Source organism: Cervus canadensis, chromosome 12 (assembly GCF_019320065.1).
Source record: "Cervus canadensis isolate Bull #8, Minnesota chromosome 12, ASM1932006v1, whole genome shotgun sequence".
In the NCBI taxonomy this organism is placed as follows: Eukaryota; Metazoa; Chordata; class Mammalia; order Artiodactyla; family Cervidae; genus Cervus; species Cervus canadensis.
This window is the reverse complement of record NC_057397.1, coordinates 71650494-71669666: the sequence shown is the minus strand read 5'-3', so window position 1 is coordinate 71669666 and position 19173 is coordinate 71650494. Positions and strand designations below refer to the sequence as shown.

The window sequence follows — 19173 nt, the reverse complement described above, 5'->3', positions numbered from 1 at the left end:
CTCTGTGTGAGTTCTCACTATCTGATACTCCCTAGGGTTAGTTCTCTGGTAGTCTAGGGTCTTGGAGTCACTGCTCCCACTCCAAAGGCTCAGGGCTTGATCTCTGGTCAGGAATGAAGATTCCACAAGTGGTTGATTATGGCATTAAATGAAATTAAAACAAATACCCCAAAATGAGAAACTAAAGATGAACCCTAGACAAATGGCAGTTACAAAATCAGGCAAATAGTAATTAAAATAATAGAATATACACATATACATATACACCCATAAGCAAAATCAAAACAGTCCAACAAAAATAAAGTACAATAGATTGACCCGGCAAACAAAGGATGCCAAAAATTATGTTTACCAGTTAAGAACAAAACTCACTAAGGCACAAACTGGAAAACAAAACTAAAGCATGGTGCCAACTGGGAAATAAACCAATGAAAACAAAACTAACAAATATTTTGGGAGGAAAGAAAAGAAAGAATAGATAGGCAAAGTTAAATAGAAGTAGATAAAGAAGATTTATATACATGAAGGTTTAACTGCAAGGGAAAAAGAACAGTTAGAAAAGCAAACAAAGGAATAAATGTAGAAATAATAATAATAGGTTTAAAAAATTAAAAATTAAAGTTAAAAAAAGGGGGGGGGGGGAGAAGAACAAAAAGAGAAGAAAAAAAAAAAAAAAGGAAAACTCCACAGAACTTCTAAAGCCCAATGTAGAGGCAGAGGTTTATAACAACACTGAAAGGTGTGAGTATAAAAAACAAACAAACAAAACTCAAAAGCTTAATTAGATTTCATAGTACGAATGAAATCAACAACTACAACAGAGTGGGGGGAAGAGGAAGAAAAAAAGAAAAAAAAACAGTCCAAAAGAAACTACGGAACAAGTCAAAACATAAGAAGAATAAGTGTTTTTCTTGAGTCTCTGCAGTCAGAGTCCCTTCCCTCTCTGGGAGCCACAGCCCACCTCCCCTCCCTAGGATGCCCTCCAACACTGGTCTCTGGACCTGCTGTGGGGGCAGCTCAGATTCTAATCTGGTCCTCCTCCTGTGTGTTCTTGCCTCCAGTGTCTGCAGCTATCAGAGCTAGTGTGTTTTCTTCCATGGGGGGCTCTCAGTGTCCTTTTGTATATTCCTTAGACACAGAGTCTGCCTAGTCGATCATGTGGATTTAATCTGCAGCTTGTGCAGCTGCTGGGAAGGTTTTGCGTCGTCTTCCTTAGCCACGCTGCCCCTGGGTTTCAGCTGTGGTTTTATTTCCACCTTTTATTTTATTTATTTATGTGGGTCATCCACTGGGGTTTGCTCCTGGGGCTGCCCTGGAGGACTAGGGTCTGCCCCTGTGAGGGCCAGGTGAGGAGGTGGTGCGGCTGCTTGGGCCACAGGGGTTCGGGCAGCACCAGGTACTCAGGGCAGCTGGCAGCTAGGGCAGCAGGAAATATAGCGCTCTAGAAAGGTATGACAACCGGTGTTGGCCAGCACACTCCAGTATTCTTGCCTGGAGAACCCCTGAGAGAGAAGCCTGGCAGGCCACGGTCCACAGGATCAGGAAGAGTTGGGGACAGCCGAAGCGACTCGGCGTGCACAGATGCAAGGCTTTTTCTGCCTGTGGCAGCTCTGCTCCAGCGAGGGCTGAGCGTGAAGGTGGGCAGGTGCTGGGGTCGCGGGGACCCTGGCGGCGCCAAGTGTGAGGGGACAGGGACTGTCTCCACTGCAGAAGTCATGGCCCTACCAAGCCTTTCGTCGAGCCTCTAGTAGCTGGTGCTCAGAGGCCTTTTGGGCCAGTCTTTCTCCATAGCTCTGCCCATGCAGGCGCTTAGAGGCTCCCTCGCCTGGGGTCCTTCTGTTGTTCCGCGCGTCAGGCACATAGAGGGGCGCCCCTGGCTGGGGTCCTTCTCTGTAGATCGGGCATCAGGCACTTAAAGGGGCACCTGGGTGGGTCCCACTCTGTAGTTCAGTGCTCAGGCGTTTGATGGGCCAGCCTCTCTATTGTTCAGCTGCTGATGGTGACTGTGGGGAGAGAGGCTTGGTGATGGCTCCACACCGTAGACGTGACTCAGCAGTGTCGCCTTGCTCCCGAGGCTGCCTGGCTTTGTTCCACAGGCGTTTCCCACCACAGTCTCCTCCTTCACACCCCCTCGATCCGTCTCTCCACAGGCAACAGCAGCTCCACAACCCCCTAAACTCCAGCTTCTAGGGGACCTGCCTCTCTGTCTGCGGTATGTTTGGCTGCGACAAGGACCGTCTGATTCTCATTCCATTTAGGCTGCCACAGATCAGCTGGTTCACTCTCAGCCTCAAATGTTTCTCTGACTCTGACAATTGCCCCGACGTGGGGATCGGACCCCTGCTTCAGTTCCCCCACCCACTGAGGGCAGGTCCAGTCTCATTAACACTCCTGTTTTTTCCCCTAGTTCCTTCTTCCAACCCAGTTTTGTGTGGTTCTATATATTCCTTTCCACTGGTCAGGTACTACTGATGCCTCTCAGCTGGTGTTCTGCATGGACTACTGTGTCTGAAGGCGTATTCCTGATGGATCTGTGGAGGGAGAGGTACTCCAAGTCCACCTACTCCTCCGTCATCTTGTTCTCCCCTGCCGCTTGCTAAGTTTGAATCATCTGTTAAAGAGGTACTCTCTGCTCTCCTGGAGAATACTCTCAGCTCTCCTGGAGCCGAGAGACTTGCAACAGGGCATGCCGATTGTCACTAATATATTAGATGGATATTTCCAAAATGGTTTCTACTAGTACCGGTATTAGCAAGGTAGCCTGTGATCACAAAAATAGCTCCCACTAGATTTTCATTACTAGTAATGAGAAAATGACTGTACCTTGTAATCCTTCCTGATTATGGATCTGTGTGAATGGGATGTGATTTTCTGTGTCCATGGGAGGAAGTGAATTATGGGCTTTTTTCACCACCATCTTGACGCTTCTCCCAGCAAACTTCAGTTTTTATACAATTTAGATATTTTTTTCTCAAACTAGGGAGAGTTTCAGTTGTTTATGGGAAGTAAAATTTTATGACAGATTAACATCTCTCTAAAAGGTTTAGATTCAGTCTTCAAATCATATTTTTGAAGTTTAACTTTGTCAAAAAACTTTGTCAAAACAGATCTTTTAAGTTTTCTCCAGGAATTTTATAAAATAAAAATCTTGGGATTAACCTTTTATGATTAACTGCAATAGCATGTGGAACTCCCCTGAAAAAAATATAGTTTTGAAGCCATGATGTCATTGGCTAATGCACTTTATCAAAGAATGACTATTAAATTAATCCATAATTGGGGGCTAATAATTTCCACAATTCAAAGAATAAGTATAGAGGAAACAATAAAATAACACTTTGTACTGGTATTCTCTGAAGACTGATGATTAACTTTTCATTTAAGTCTAGGGTGTGTTAAATGCATTGAGCTTACAACAGAGCATTTTTTCTTCAACTTAATATTGTAAGAAAAGCATCTATATAGTATAATATAAATTAATGAAATATAATATAATACAATATATCTGTTATACATAGTAAATTATAATATATAAGTATATACATATATGTCATAAACATTTTATAAATATTGTATCTCCTAATGTGCAAAGGTATCATTCATATTTCTTTCAATTTTCATCAAATAAGTGTATAGATGCTACAACATTTGTAAGACACATTCAAAAAAAAATCCAAAAGTGGTTGAATAGATTCAGATTTTATGATTTTTTAAATTAATTTGTAATAAAACTGTAAATTGCTTTAGGGCAATCACATAAATATAATTGATAAGTAAACATTTTATGAAAAAACTTATTATCTCCTGAGACTTGTGAGCAGAGCAGAATGGGATGCAGAAGACGTAGTGTACTAGTTAGGATATTCCTAGCTGCTATTTGTTGTTGTTCAGTTGCTCAGTTGTGTCCAACTCTTTGCAACTGCATGGACTGCAGCACACCAGGGTTCCCTGTCCATCACCAACTCCCAGAGCTTACTCAAACTCATGTCGATTGAGTTTGATGCCATCCATCCATCTCATCCTTGGTCGTCCCCTTCTCCTCCTGCCTTCAGTCTTTCCCAGCATCAGAGTCTTTTCCAATGAGTTAGTTCTTCGCACCAGGTGGCCAAAGTATTGGAGCTTCAGTTTCAGCATCAGTCCTTCCAACGAATTTTAAGGATTGATTTCCTTTAGGATGGACTGGTTTGATCGCCTTGCAGTTCAAGGGACTTTCAAGAATCTCCTCCCACACCGCAGTTCAAAAGCATCAATTCTTTGGCACTCAGCCTTCTTTAGAGTCTGACTCACATCCATACATGACTGTTGGAAAAAATCATAGCTTTGACTAGACGGACCTTTGTCAGCAAAGTAATGTCCCTACTTTTTAATATGCTGTCTAGGTTTGTCATAGGTTTTCTACCAAGGAGCAAGCGTCTTTTTAATTTCATGGCTGCAGTCACCATCTGCAGTGATTTTGGAGCCCAAGAAAATGATGTATGTCACAGTTTCTCATCTATTTTCTGTGAAGTTATGGGACCAAATGCAATGATCTTAGTTTTGTGAATGTTGAGTTTCAAGCCAGCTTTTTCACTAGCCTCTTTCACCTTCATCAAGAGGTTCTTTAGCTCTTCTTTGCTTTCTGCCAGAAGGGTGGAGTCATCTGCATAACTGAGGTTATTGATATTTCTCCAGGCAATCTTGATTCCAGCTTGTTCTTCGTCCAGTCTGGAATTTCTCATGATGTATTCTGCATTTAAGTTAAATAAGCAGGGTGACAATATACAGCCTTAATATACTCCTTTCCCATTTTTGAACCAGCCCATTGTCCCAAGTCTGGTTTTAACTGTTGCTTCTTGACTTGCGTATAGATTTCACAGGAGTCATATAAAATGGTCTGGTATTCCCATCTCTTTAAGAATTTTCCACAGTTTGTTGTGATCCACACAGTTGAAGACTTTAGCATAGTCAATAAAGCAGAAGTAGATGTTTTTCTGGAATTCTTTTGTCTTTTCTATGATCCAATGAATATTGGCAATTTGATCTCTGGTTCCTCTGCCTTTTTTAAATCCAACTTGTACATCTGGAAGTTCTTGGTTCATGCACTGCTGAAGTCTAGCTTGGAGAATTTTGAGCATTACTTGCTAGCATATGAAATGAGTGCAATTGTGCAATGGCTTGTACATTCTTTGACACTGCCCTTCAGGACTCAACATAATAGAATCTATTTCTTTTTCACATCAAACCCTATAATGCTGTTTTTGATTGGCAGGCTGTTTTTCTGGTTTAGGAACTCAGGCTTTTCCCATTCTTTTGCTCTCTGATCTTTTTCTGTGTGTCTTCCAAGTTCTCCCTAATCATTTGCTTCATGCTGAAAGGAAAAAAGGTAGAGGATCTCTCATGGAAAGGATTTTTTTGTGAAGTTGGGGAAAGGTTTTGATGATCCTAGTCTGAAGTGGTACACATCCTTCACACCTCATCTTCCATATTCCATTGGCTAGAACTCAGCCAGATACTACATGAGAGGTTAGGAAATGTCTCCTTCTGTGCCCAAGAAGGTATGGTTTATTGTAGTGTAGAGACGTCTTTGAGATAAATATATGATACTAAATATTATAACTACAGATGCTGTTATTACTAATCTCTTGCTTTAAGGATAAAGAAATGAGGCATATAAAGTTTAAATAACTGGCTATTTTATATAAAGTATAAAAATTAGTATACAAGTAGGTTACCTTAACCACAAGACTAGGATTCTTCATGGACTTCCCTGGTAGCTCAGGTGATAAAGAATCTGCCCTGGGTCAGATTCAATTCCTGAGTCAAGAAGTTCCCCTGGAGAAAGGAATGGCAACCCACTCCAGTATTCTTGCCTGGAGAATTCCATGGACAGACAGGGCGTCGCAGAGTTGGACACGACTGAGCAGATTCTTAATGTTACGCAGTCAAGGAGCCCTCCCAAAGCTGTTACTCAGCTGGTGTTCTTCTCTCTGACCTCAGATAGATACCACCCCCAAAAGTATTTTGATTGATCCACACACAGAAATTTAGACAAATTTGTAACTAAGCTACTATCTTAGTCCGCTTGGGCTGCCATAACATAGTACTCGTTTTTGTTGTTGTTCAGTTGCTATGTCACGTCCAACTCTTTGCAACCCCGTGGATGAAGCACACCAGGCTCCTCTGTCCTCCACTATCTCCCGGAGTTTCCAAGATTCATGTCCATCCAGTTGATGATGCTGTCCAACCACCTCATCCTCTGCTCCCATCTTCTTTTCTTGTCTGCAATCCTTCCCAGCACCAGGATCTTCTCCAGTGAGTTGGTTATTCCCATCAGGTGGCTGAAGTAATGGGGCTTCAGCTTTAGCATCAGTCCTCCCAATGAATATTCAGTGTTGATTTCCTTTAGGATTGACTGACTTGATCTTCTTTCAGTCCAAGGGACTCTCTTGAGTCTTGTCTAGCACCATAATTCTAAAGCATCAACTCTTTGGTGCTCAGCTTTCCTTATGGTCCAACTCTCACATCTGTACATGACTACTGGAAAAACCATAGCTCTGCCTATATGGACATTTTGGCAAAGTGATGTCTCTGTTTTTTGACACATTGTCTAGGTTTGTCACAGCTTTCCTTCCAAGGAGCAAGCATCTTTCAATTTCAAGGCTGCAGTCACTGTCTGCAGTGACTTTGGAGCCCAAGCAAATAAAATTTGACTCTGCTTCCTCTGTTTCCCCTTCTTTCTGCCATGAAGTGATGGGACCAGACGCCACAATCTTATTTATTTATTTTTTGAATGTTGAGTTTCAAGCCAGCTTTTTCACTCTCCTCTTTCACCGTCATCAAGAGGCTTTTTAGTTCTTCACATTCTGCCATTAAAATGGTACCATCTACATATCTGAGGTTACAGATCTCTCTCCCAGAAATCTTGATTCCAGCTTGTGCTTCATCCGGTCCAGCATTTCACATGACGTCCTCTGCATAGAAGTTAAACAAGCAGGGTGACAACATACGGTGTTGTGGTCTTTCTTTCCTAATTTTGAATCAGCCAGCTATTTCATGCCTGGTTCTAAATGTTGCTTTTTAACCCACATACAAATTTCTCAGGGGGCAGGTAAGGTGCTCTGGTACTCCCAACTCTTTAAGAATTTTCCACAGTTTGTTGTAATCCACAGAGTCAAAGGCTTTAGTGTTGTCAATGAAGCAGAAGTAGTTATTTTTTGAAATTCTATTGACTTCTCCATGATCCAGTGAATGTTGGCAATTTTATCTCTGGTTCATCTTCCTCTTGGGAACCCAGTTTGTAAATCTGGAAATTCTCAGTTCACATACTGCTGAAGCCTCACTTGTACAATTTTGAGCAAAAACTTGCTAGCATGTGAAATGAGCACAGTTGTGTGGTAGTTTGAACATTCTTTGGCATTGCCTTTTTTTGGGATTGGAATGAAAACTGACCTTTTTTAGTCCTGTGGCCACTGCTGAGTTTTCCAAATTTGCTAACATATTGAGTGTGGTACTTTCACAGCATCTTCTTTCAGGATTTTAAATAGCTCAGCTGGAATTTCATCACCTCCACTAGCTTTGTTCATAGCAATTCTTCCTAAGGCCCACTTCACACTCCAGAATGTCTGACTTTAGTGAGTGACCACACCATCATGCTTACCTGGGTGATTGAAACCTTTTTTGTACAGTTCTCCTGTTTATTCTTGCTACCTCTTCTTAATCTCTTCTGTGTCTGTTAGATCTTTACTGTTTATGTGTTTTATCTTGCCCATCTTTGCATGAAATTTTCCTTTGATACCTCTAATTTTCTTGAAGCAATCTCTATTTTTTTTTCCATTGTATTGTTTTCCTCTATCTGTTTCTTTGCATTATTCACTTGAGAAAGCTTTCTTATCTCTCCTTGCTCTTCTTTGGAACTCTTCACTCAATTTGGTGTGTCTTTTTCCTTTTTCCCTTGCCTTTCACTTGTTTAATTCCTCAGCTATTAATATTTGTAAAAGTCTTCTCAGACAACCACTCTGCAGTCTTGAATTTCTTTTTTTGTTTGGAATGACTTTGGTCACTGCCTCCTGTACAATGTTACAAACCTCCATCCATAGTTCTTTAGGCAGTCTGTCTACCAGATATAATTCCTTGAATCTATTTGTCACCTCTACTGTATAATATAATGACTTGGGTCATACCTGAATGGCCTCAGGGTTTTTCCTGCTTTCTTCAGCATCATACTAACTGTTTTAAACGTCAGAAACACTCACAGTTCTGGAGGCCAGGTAGTCCAAGACCAAGATGCCAGTTGATTCAGTTTCTGGTGGAGATGCTCTTCCTAGCTGGCAGAGAGGTGCCTTCTCTGTGTCCTCTCTTGGCCTTTGTTTGGTGCTTGCATGTGGAGAGAGAGATCCTTCTTGTTCCTCTGCTTTTATGGCCACAATCTTTTTGAATTGATTGGATATTGATTTGTACAATATAATTTAGCCTTAGTATCTCCTAAAAGTCCTCTCTCCAAATACAGATGAAATGGGGAAACAGGGCTTCAAAATAAATTTTGAAGGGTCGTAATTCAGTCTACAGCAGTCGCTAATATTCAAACATTACAAGTTTTCACATATGTGTTCAAATTGCTGGCTTCTTAAGAAAAAAAAAATCCCTACAATATCTAACCACTTTGAGCTTCCCTTATTCCATGACAAAAGTGGATTTAAGAGAGGGCCCATGGCTTCCATTTTAGGGGCATAATCTCTCCTGTTCACCACACACAGTCCTCACATTTTGAAACCTGCTTGGCCAGGGTAAGCATTTAATTTTATGATCTTTGAATATGTAGCATCTTGTACATGGTTTATATTTCTTGTGTGTAAAGCTATTGGTTTGTTTATTTTTACTGAAGAATAATTGATTTATAATAACTTTATATTGTGTGTCTGTAAGCTCAGTCATGCCTGACTCTTTGTGACCCCATGAACTGAAGCCCACCAGGCTCGTCTCTCCATGGAATTTTCCAGGCAAAAATTACTTTCAGGTATACTGCATAGTGATTCAGTATTTTTGCAGACTATATTCCATTAAAAGTTATTACAAGACAAGGGCTACAACTCCCTTGCCATATATTTATCTTTGTGGCTAATCTATTTTATGTAAGAGTTTGTATCTCTTAATTCCATCTTCCTATCTTGTCCCTCCTTGCTTCTTTCTTCTTACTGATAACCAAGATTTTTTATATATATATATCTCTGAATCTGTTGTGCTGAGTACATTCTTTTTATTTTTTAGATTCCACAAATACTGTGCAAAATACACAGTATTTGTCTTTGTCTGACATTTCACTAAGCATAATATTTTCTAGTTCCATCTACATTGCTGCAAAAGGCAGAATTTTGTTTTCATATTTGTTGTTGTTCAGACATGTCTGACTCTTTGTGGCCCTCCCGCCCCCGACTCCATGGACAGCAACATGCCAGGCTTCCCTGTCCTTCACTATCTCCTGGAGTTTGCTCAAACTCATGTCCATTGAGTCGGTGATGCCATCCAACCATCTCATTCTTTGTCACCCCCTTCTCCTCTTGCCCTCAATCTTTCCCAGCATCAGAGTCTTTATCAATCAATCCACACTTTGCATCAGGTCGCCAAGGTGTCAGGTTTCCAGCTTCAGCATCAGTCCTTCCAATGAATATTCAGGATTGATTTCCTTTAGGATTGACTGCTCTAATTACCTTGCTGTCCAAGGGACTCTCAAGAGGCTTCTGATGAGTAATATTCATATATATATACCACATCTTTTTTATCCATTCATTTGTTGATGGACACTTGGGATGCTTCTATTATCTTATTTTTTGTAAATAGTGCTATTAACTTTGGGAGGCATGTATCTTTCCAAATTAGTGCTCATATTTTTTTCCAGATATATTCCCAGCAGTGGAATTGCTGGATAATATGGTAGTTCTAGTTCTAACTTTTAGAGGAAATTCTATAGTGTTTTACATAGTTGCCTTACAATTTATTTTCCCACCAAAAGTGTACAAGTGTTCCCTTTTCTCCATATCCTCAGTAACATTTATTTTTTAATTTTTTTGATAACAGCTATTTCAACAGGTGCAAGGTGATGCTTCACTGTGGTTTGAATTTACATTTCTCTAGAAATTAAATTTTGATTACATTTTCATATGTCTGTTAGCCATCTGAATGTCTTCTGTGGAAAAATAACTATTCAGGACTATTGCCCATTATCAACTGGGTTGTTTGTTTGTTTTTTGATACTGAATCTTACAAGCTGTTTACATATTTTGGATTTTATACCCAGGTTGCTTATGTCATTTGTAAATAGATTCTCCAATTCTGTTTGTTGTCATTTTGTATTGTTGACAGAATCTTTGCTCTGAAAAGGATTTTAAGCTTAATTAGATCCCTTTTGTTTATTTTTGCTTTTATTTCTGTTGGATTAGGAGTTCAGTTCAGTTCAGTCACTCAGTCATGTCTGACTCTTTGTAACCCCATGGACTGCAGCTTGCCAGGCCTCCCTGTCCATCACCAGCAGCTGGAAATTACTCAAACTCATGTCCATTGAGTCAGTGATGCCATCCAACCATCTCATCCTCTGTTGTCCCCTTCTCCTCTTGCCCTCAATCTTTCCCAGCATCAGGGTCTTTTCAAATGAGTCAGTTCTTCGCATCAGGTGGTCAAAGGATTGGAGTTTCAGCTTCAGCATCAGTCCTTCCAATGAATATTCAGGACTGATTTCCCTTAGGATTGACTGGTTTGATCTCCTTGCAGTTCAAGGGACTCTCAAAAGTCTCCTCTAACACCACAGTTCAAAAGCATCAATTCTTCGGCTCTCAGCTTTCTTTATCATCCAACTCTCGCATCCATACATGACTACTGGGAAAACCATAGCCTTGACTAGATGGACCTTTGTTGGCAAAGTGATGTCTCTGCTTTTTAATATGCTGTCTAGGTTGGTCATAGCTTTTCTTCCAAGGAGTAAGCATCTTTTAATTTCATGGCTGAAGTCACCATCTGCAGTGATTTTGGAACCCCCAAAATAAAGTCTGTCACTGTTTCCACTGTTTTCCCATTTATTTGCCATGAAGTGATGGGACCGGATGCCATGGTCTTAGTTTTCTGAATGTTGAGCTTTAAGCCAACTTTTTCACTCTCCTCTTTCACTTTCCTCAAGAGGCTCTTTAGTTTTTCTTCACTTTCTGCCATAAGGGTGGTGTCATCTGCATATCTGAGGTTATTGATATTTTTCCTGGCAATCTTGATTCCAGCTTGTGCTTCATCCAGCCCAGCGTTTCTCATTATGTACTCTGAATATAAGTTAAATAAGCAGGGTGACAATATACAGCCTTGGTGTACTCCTTTTCCTATTTGTAACCATTCTGTTGTTCCATGTCCAGGTTTTTCTGTTGCTTCCTGACCTGCATACAGATTTCTCAAAGGCAGGTCAGGTGGTCTGGTATTCCCATCTCTTTTAGAGTTTTCCACAGTTTGTCATGATCCACACAATCAAAGGCTTTGGCATATTCAATAAAGCAGAAATAGATGTTTTTCTGGAACTCTCTTGCTTTTTCCATGATCCAGCAGGTGTTGGCAATTTGATCTCTGGTTCCTCTGACTTTTCTAAATCTAGCTTGAACATCTGGATATTCACAGATCATGTAATGTTGAAATCTGGCTTGGAGAATTTTGAGCATTACTTTATTAGTGTGTGAGATGAGTGCAATTGTGCAGTAGTTTGAGCATTCTTTGGCATTGCCTTTCTTTGGGATTGGAATGAAAACTGACCTTTTCTAGTCCTGTGACCACTGCTGAGTTTTCCAAATTTGCTGACAGATTGAGTGCAGCACTTTCATAGTATCATCTTTTAGGATTTGAAATAGCTCAGCTGGAATTCCATCACCTCCACTAGCTTTGTTCATAGTGATGCTTCCTAAGGCCAACTTGACTTCTCATTCCAGGATGTCTGGCTCTAGGTGAGTGATCCCACCATTGTGATTATCTGGGTTGTGAAGATCTTTTTTGTATAGTGCTTCTGTGTACTCTTGCCACTTCTTCTTAGGAGAGAGACCCCAAAACTATTGCTGTGATATAGAGTATTCTGCCTATATTGTCTCGAGAAGGTTTATGGTTTCAAGTCCTACATTTAGGCATTTAATCCATTTGATTTATTTATGTGTATGGTTTAAGGAAATGTTCTAATTTCATTTTTTTCACATGTGGCTGTCTAGGTTTTGCAGCGTCACTTTTTGAAGAGGCTGTCTTTTCTCTATTGTATATTCTTGCCTCGTTTGGTGAAGATGAATTGGTCAGAGGTGTTTGGGTTTATTTCTGGTCTGTTGGTTCTGTTTCTTTAATCCCTATGTCTGTTTTCTGTGCCCATATCATGCTGTTTTGATTACTGTAGATTTGTTGGATGGTCAGAAGTATGGGAGGATGATAATCCCAACTTTTTTTTTGTTTGTTTTAAGATTGCTTTGGCTATTGGGAGTTTTGTGGCTTCATATGCATTTTAGAATTATTCTAGTTCTGTGAAAAATGTCATGGGTATTTTAATAGGTGTTGTATTAAATTTGTGGACTACTTTGGGTAATATACACAGAATACACAGAAGAACTATACAAAAAAGAACTAAAAAAAAAAAAAAAAGAACTATACAGAAAAGAGATGGTTGGATGGCATCGCCACCTCAATGGACATGAGTTTGAGTAAACTCCAGGAGTTGGTGATGGCAGGAGGGCCTGGCATGCTGCTGTCCATTGGGTAGCAAAGAGTCGGGTACAACTGAGCGACTGAACTAACTTGGGTAGTGTGGCCATTTAGAAATGTTAATTCTTCCAATGCAAGAGAATGGGACATATTTACAATCTTTGTATTATCTTCAATTTCCTTTATCATGTTTTATAATTTTTAGAGTACAGTTCTTTCACCTCTTTAATTATGTTTATTCCTAGATATTTTATTTTGATGAAATTTTATAGGGATTTTTTTTTACTTTATCTTTCTGATAGTTTATTAGTAGTGTATAGAAAAGTAACATATTATTTTATTTAAACTTGCATCCTGCAGCTTTTCTGAATTCATACTTTTTAGTTCTATAACTTTTTTGGTTGAGACTTTAGGGTTTTGTATGCAAAGTACCATGATATCTGAAAATGGGGACATTTCAACTTCTTCCTTTCCAATTTGGATTCCATATGTTTCTTTTTCTTATCTAATTTTTGTGGTTAGAGCTTCCAATTCTATTAATATGTCAAATAAAAGTGATGATAGTTGACATCCTTTTCTTTTTCCTGATTTTATCAGAGAGGGTTTTAGCTTTTTACCTTTGGGTATAATGTTACCTGTAAGTTTTTTTTTTTTTTTGAATGGTTTTTATTATTTTGAAGTATGGTCTCTCTATATCTATTTTAATGATAGCTTTTAACATGAATGTACATTGAATTTTGTTGAATGCTTTTTCACATCATTTGATATGGTCATGTGAGTTTTATTTTTCGTTTTGTCAGTGTGCTCTATCACATTGATTAATTTGTGAACATTGAACTAACCTTGCATCCCTGGAGTAAGTCCAACTTGATCATGGTGTATGATCCTTTTAAAATATTGTTAGATTCAGTTTGCTCATATTTTGTTGAAGGTTTTTGTATCCATATTCATTGGAGATAATAGCCTATAATTTTAGGGGGGAGCATCTTTGTCTAGTTTTGGTATCAGGGTAATAGTGGCCTCATAGAATGGGGAGTGTTCCCTTCTCTTTCTTTTTTGTTGGAATAGTTTGAAAGGGACAGGCATTAGCTTTTCTTTATATGTTTGGTAGAGTTTTGCTGTGAAGCCATTCAGTTCTGTATTTTTGTTTTCTGGAACTTTTTCAATTATAGATTCAGGTTCACAGCTAATGATTGATCTGTTCAGATTGTTTATTTTTTCCTGATTTAGTCTTGGAAGATTGTATGTTTCTAGAAATTTGTCCAATTTTTCCAGATTGTCCAATTTGTTGGCATGTAGCTGTTCATAATATTCTGTTATGATTTTCATATCTGTGTTATATTGGTTGTGATTTCTCCTCATTACTTATCTTGTTTATTTTGATCTTTCTGTTTTATTCTTGAAGATTCTTGCTAAATCTTAACAATTTTGTTTATCTTAAAAAGAACTCTCAGTTTCATTGATCTTTTAATTTTTATTTTTTTTTTTTTTTGAGAGTGGGATCTCCACTTTATTTATTTCCTCTCTGATCTTTAATTATGGTGTATCGTGGTGTTGGTCTGCTTGGGTTCATCACCTTCTATGCTTCTGGTATCTGGATATCTATTTCCTTCTTCAGGATTTAGAAATTTCAGCCATTTTTTTTTTCAGATACTTCATTGATCCCCTTCTCTCTCTCTCATCTTCTTCTGGAACTGCTGTTATGAAAATGTCAGTATGCTTAATGTTGTCACAGGGACCTCTTACATTTTTTTTTCATAATTTTTCTTTTTGCTACTCTTATTGTATGATTTCCATTGTTCTATCTTACAGATCACTTATGTGTTCTTTTGTATAACTTAGTCTGCTATTCATTCCTTCTAGTGTATTATTTCAGCTAGTGAATTGGGTCTTTTTTTATATTTTCTAGTTCCATATTAAGCTTCTGACGGAGTATGTTGATTTTTCCCCCTAATTAAGCTACCATTTTTATTATCAATGCTTTGAATTCTTCTCTGGTAAATTGTTTATGTCTGTTTCATTTATTTTTTTCAAGTGTTTTCTCTTGTTATTTCAAATGAGGTCAGTTCCTCTGCCTTTTCATTTTTCTTAACTTTCTCTGCCCCTATGATTTCATGGGAAACAGTTGCCTCTTGTGGTCTTGAAGGATTGCTATTAAATGGGGGTACACCTATACAGACTGCATGGACCCAGTACCTTTGGTAAAGGAGTTGGATTTACGTGGATGCAAGTTGCAGTTTTTTTCAGGGTGCTCTGTCAGCTCTGACTTTGGTAGGGGATGTGATGGGGATGGAGGCGCTCGGGGTGCAGGGGGTCATGAGGTGGGATTTCCCTGGTTCTCAGTCACCATCATCATCCAATGGGAGTGCCCTCTGGTCTCAAGTTGCTGGAGCGGAGCCTTGTGGTTCAGGCCCCAGATGGCTCTGTTACCGTCAGTGTGTTGTCTTACCCTCTCCCTTTCACCAGACCACTCGTCCCAGAGGAGGTCGTGGTGAAGCAGGGGGGACCTGTGCCGGCCTCAAGCTGAGCGACAAGGTGTCTCCGATGTGCCGCCGGGCAGACGCCTGCAACTGCTTCTCTTGCTGCCCCGAGATGTAGCCTTCGGTTCAAGGCCACTTGGTCCCTCACAGCTAATCACTGCCCCAGCTTCCACTCCCACTGTGTTACGGCGCTACCCCACAAGTAGAGGAGAGCCCGTGTAAGCGCTCAGTACACATTGGTGGGTAAGGCGCGAGCTGCTGTCGGAGATCTGGGCTGCTTCGAATGCACTGCTTTAGTAAGTGCAAACAGGGGTCGCTTCCACCCCACCCAGACTCTTCCCGGCACCATGGGCCTCTGCCCCCCATAGTCACATCTCTCCCTACTCATGGCCTCCCCAGGCCCTGTGCCACACTCTGCCATTGAGGGAGGAAGAATGCGTGTTTGCCTGACTAGGAATGAGATGCATGCCAGGGTGTAACCGTAGGGTTAGGTTAGGGTTAGAGTTAGCCAACTGGCTTTTCTGCATGAATGCAGTCCAGGTTTTCCACAGCCCACCTTTTAGTTTCAGCAGTCCCCCAGTGAGCCAAGGAGGCTCCTATTTCCCATGCAGGACCTCTGGGCTGAGACACCCACACCCAGAGCGGGTGTCTCCCTTGTCTCCCTTTTCCTCTGAGTCCTTTCCTGGGGCACGGTCTGACCTAATCATTTTCCTTCCCTTTCCACCTGATTATGTCTGCATATTTCTTACAGCCTTGACTGAACAGGATTCCTTCTGCCAGTTCCTAGTTAGTGTTCAGTGAGGATTGTTCTTCGTAAACATGTGTTTTGTGTGTGTGTTTCTTTTTTTTTTAATTTATTTTTTTATTGAAGGATAATTGCTTTAGAGAGTTTTGTTGTTTTCTGCCAAACCTCAACATGAGTCAGCCATAGGTGTACATATATCCCCTCCCTTTTGAACCTCCCTCGCATCTCCCTCCCCATTCCACCCTCTAGGTTGGTACAGGGCGCTTGTTTGAGTTTCCTGAGACATACAGCAAATTCCGTTGGCTATCTATTTTACACGGTAATGTAAGTTTCCATGTTACTCTTCCCATACATCTCAGCCTCACCTCCCCTCTCCCATGTCCATAAGTCTATTCTCTATGTCTGTTTCTCCATTGCTGCCCTATAAATAAACTCTTCAGAACCCTTTTGCTAGATTCTGTATATGTGTGTTAGAATATGATATTTATCTTTCTCTATCTGACTCACTTCACTCTGTATAATAAGTTCTAGGTTCATCCACCTCGTCAGAACTGACTCCAATGCATTCCTTTTTAGGACTGAGTAATATTCCATTGTGTATATATACCACAACCTCTATCCAATCATCTGTCGATGGGCATCTAGGTTGCTTCCATGTTCTAGCTATTGTAAAGAGTGCTACAATGAACGATGGGCTACATGTGTTTTTTTCAACCCTGGTTTCCTCAGGGTGTATGCCTAGGAGTGGGATTGCTGGGTCATATGGTAGTTTGATTCCTAGTTTTTTAAGGAATCTCCATACTGTCTTCCATAATGGCTGTATCAATTTACATTCCCACCAACAATTCAAGACCATTCCCCTTTCCAGGATTTATTGTTTGTAGACTTTTTGATGATGGCCATTCTGACCAGTGTGAGGTGATATCTCATTGTGGTTTTGATTTGCATTTCTCTAATAATGAGCGATGTTGAGTATCTTTTCATGTGTTTCATATATATATATATTTGGTGTGTTTGAGTGGGGAGGTAAGCTACACATCCTCTTACTCCACAATCTTGATTGATCTTCTAAAGCTATAGGTTTTCTCGTGTATCTTTTCTTTACCTGCATGAAAATAGATTTTTGGTCAATGCATCGCTACAGTGTCTGAGTAGGAATGGAAATTTCTAATGTCACATAAGTCACACATTGCATTATTTGAATCAATTAAGTTAAATTAAATTAAATAGGATTCTTAAAGTATCTGTTTTGTGTGAAGAATTAACATGGTATTTTACGAACTCAGGCCAAGAGAAAAAAGATGCTATAAATGTTTTAAAGTGTGGGGCTGTTATTTACATTGACAATGAAACAAGAAAATCTTGAAGACTTTTATATTCATTGTCATGAGGTAAATATTGACTAAGACATTTGTCAATGTTCAATTTTAAGTATGATTATTTTTGATAATTATTGATACAAGCTGTTGAGATGAGCACTCAACATTCTAAAAAACTGACCAAATTTTCTTGATGTTGTCAGTTAAAAATTGAATGAAGCAGACTTTTCAGAAACAAATGTCGTTACCTAACACTGACAATTTGCTATATTTCATTAGCTCTTGTTACTCACATTTTTAAATATGTTCACTGGATTGAAACCTGACTGCAAGTAGGAATCATCTGGAGGTTGATATTTAAAATAGAGGACTACCCTGACTCCACCTTTGGAGATCTTGCTTCATCAGGAAAAGGGTCAGAAATCTACACTTTTTAAAAAACACTGCAGATGAGTCCAGCGATCTGGATTTCAGAAATGCTGAAATATTGCTCTAAAACATCTTTATTCCAATCCTAAAACAATAGGACATGATATTTTCGTAAATAATTGCAAAGATTCAGATAACTATACTTTGAATAAAGTGTATGTAAACTATATATGAATCATCTTGGGGGAATTTTAATTATGTGGTATATTTTACAACCATTTTAATCAATTACAGAATAAAAATTTTAAGAAGACTCAGCTAAAAAATTAATTCTTTGACAATTAGCATTACCTTAAATTTGATATTCTTAAAATATTTCTCAGTGAAACACACTACAGACAATTTTTATAGTGGACATTTTTTAAGCATAAAATGTTTATGCTTCATATTTTTGTCATTTGCTTTTTTAGACTAAATAGTATAGAACTAAGTTGTATATACTGAGTTTAAAATCTTTCCTTCAGAAGTCTTATGGCACTTATAATAATTTCTCTCTCTCTCTTTTAAGCCGAACCAATATTCTATCAGCGCACAATGTGTTTATGAAGCAATATCCTAAAATATTCGTGCAGAAAAAAGTCAGACTGCCTAAACTTTTCAAAGAGGAAGAGGAAAGGTAATGACGTCTTCTTTTGAAAGCAAGCCTTTGTGTGTGTGGATGTGTGCGTGTGTGTGCAGGTGCATGTGAGTGCATGGAAGAACAAGTGGAACAAATACTGAGTGTTTGATCAGTTCCCAGTACTCCATGTTAGGGATCAGCCAAGGAAATGGATATTGGTAAGGAAAGGTGAATTCCTACAATAATTCTGCAGGCATTTTAATTGGGTTATATGATAACTGGGACTAATAAATACGTGTAGCTCCTTGAATTTTTTTCACTAAACAACTATCCTTATATAATAATCTTAATAAGATAAAGTACTATTAGGAATGAGAATATACTAAATGATACAGAGAAAACTAAATAAATTATAATTTTTGAGAGAATATTTCATATAACCTGAGAATAATCTAGATGTTTTTGGTTCATTTTCTAAAAATACATACTACTAAAATTATTCAAGATGATACAAATAAAAAGTAATTATGGTATGAATAAAAGAGTTGTAAAAATAACTCTTCAAAAGGATTTTTGAAGCCAAAAAAGAACAAAAGCAGAAATTAAAAACTCATAGTCTCAGTGATATGACTAGATGTTCTTTTAAGTAAAGGTACTTTCTATGCAATTTAATATTTTTGGAGTATAGAAAATGAATATAGGTTGTGTATTTGTCATGCCTGTATAACAAGATTTCACAAGAATAGCATAAACAAGAAATATCAGCTTTTAGTTATGCCTATTGGGCTTCCCTGGTAACTCAGCTGGTAAAGAATCTGCCTGCAATGCAGGAGACCCCAGTTAGATTCCTGGGCTGGGAAGATACCCTGGAGAAAGGGATAGACTACCCACTCCAGTATTCTTGGGCTTCCTTGGTGACTCAGACGGTGAAGAATCCGCATGCAACGCGGGAGAGCGGGGTTCTAA

The 19173-nt window shown here is 39.2% G+C and overlaps 1 protein-coding gene across 1 annotated transcript in view; it reads left to right on the top strand.

Annotated features, from left to right (window-relative positions):
* CNBD1 (cyclic nucleotide binding domain containing 1) overlaps window positions 1-19173 on the top strand; it is a 385369-nt gene that overhangs the window by 30086 nt on the left and 336110 nt on the right. The window contains exon 4 of the mRNA XM_043483330.1: window positions 18157-18264. Coding sequence (XP_043339265.1) covers window positions 18157-18264 — 108 coding nt within the window. The remainder of the gene's footprint in view (window positions 1-18156; window positions 18265-19173) is intronic.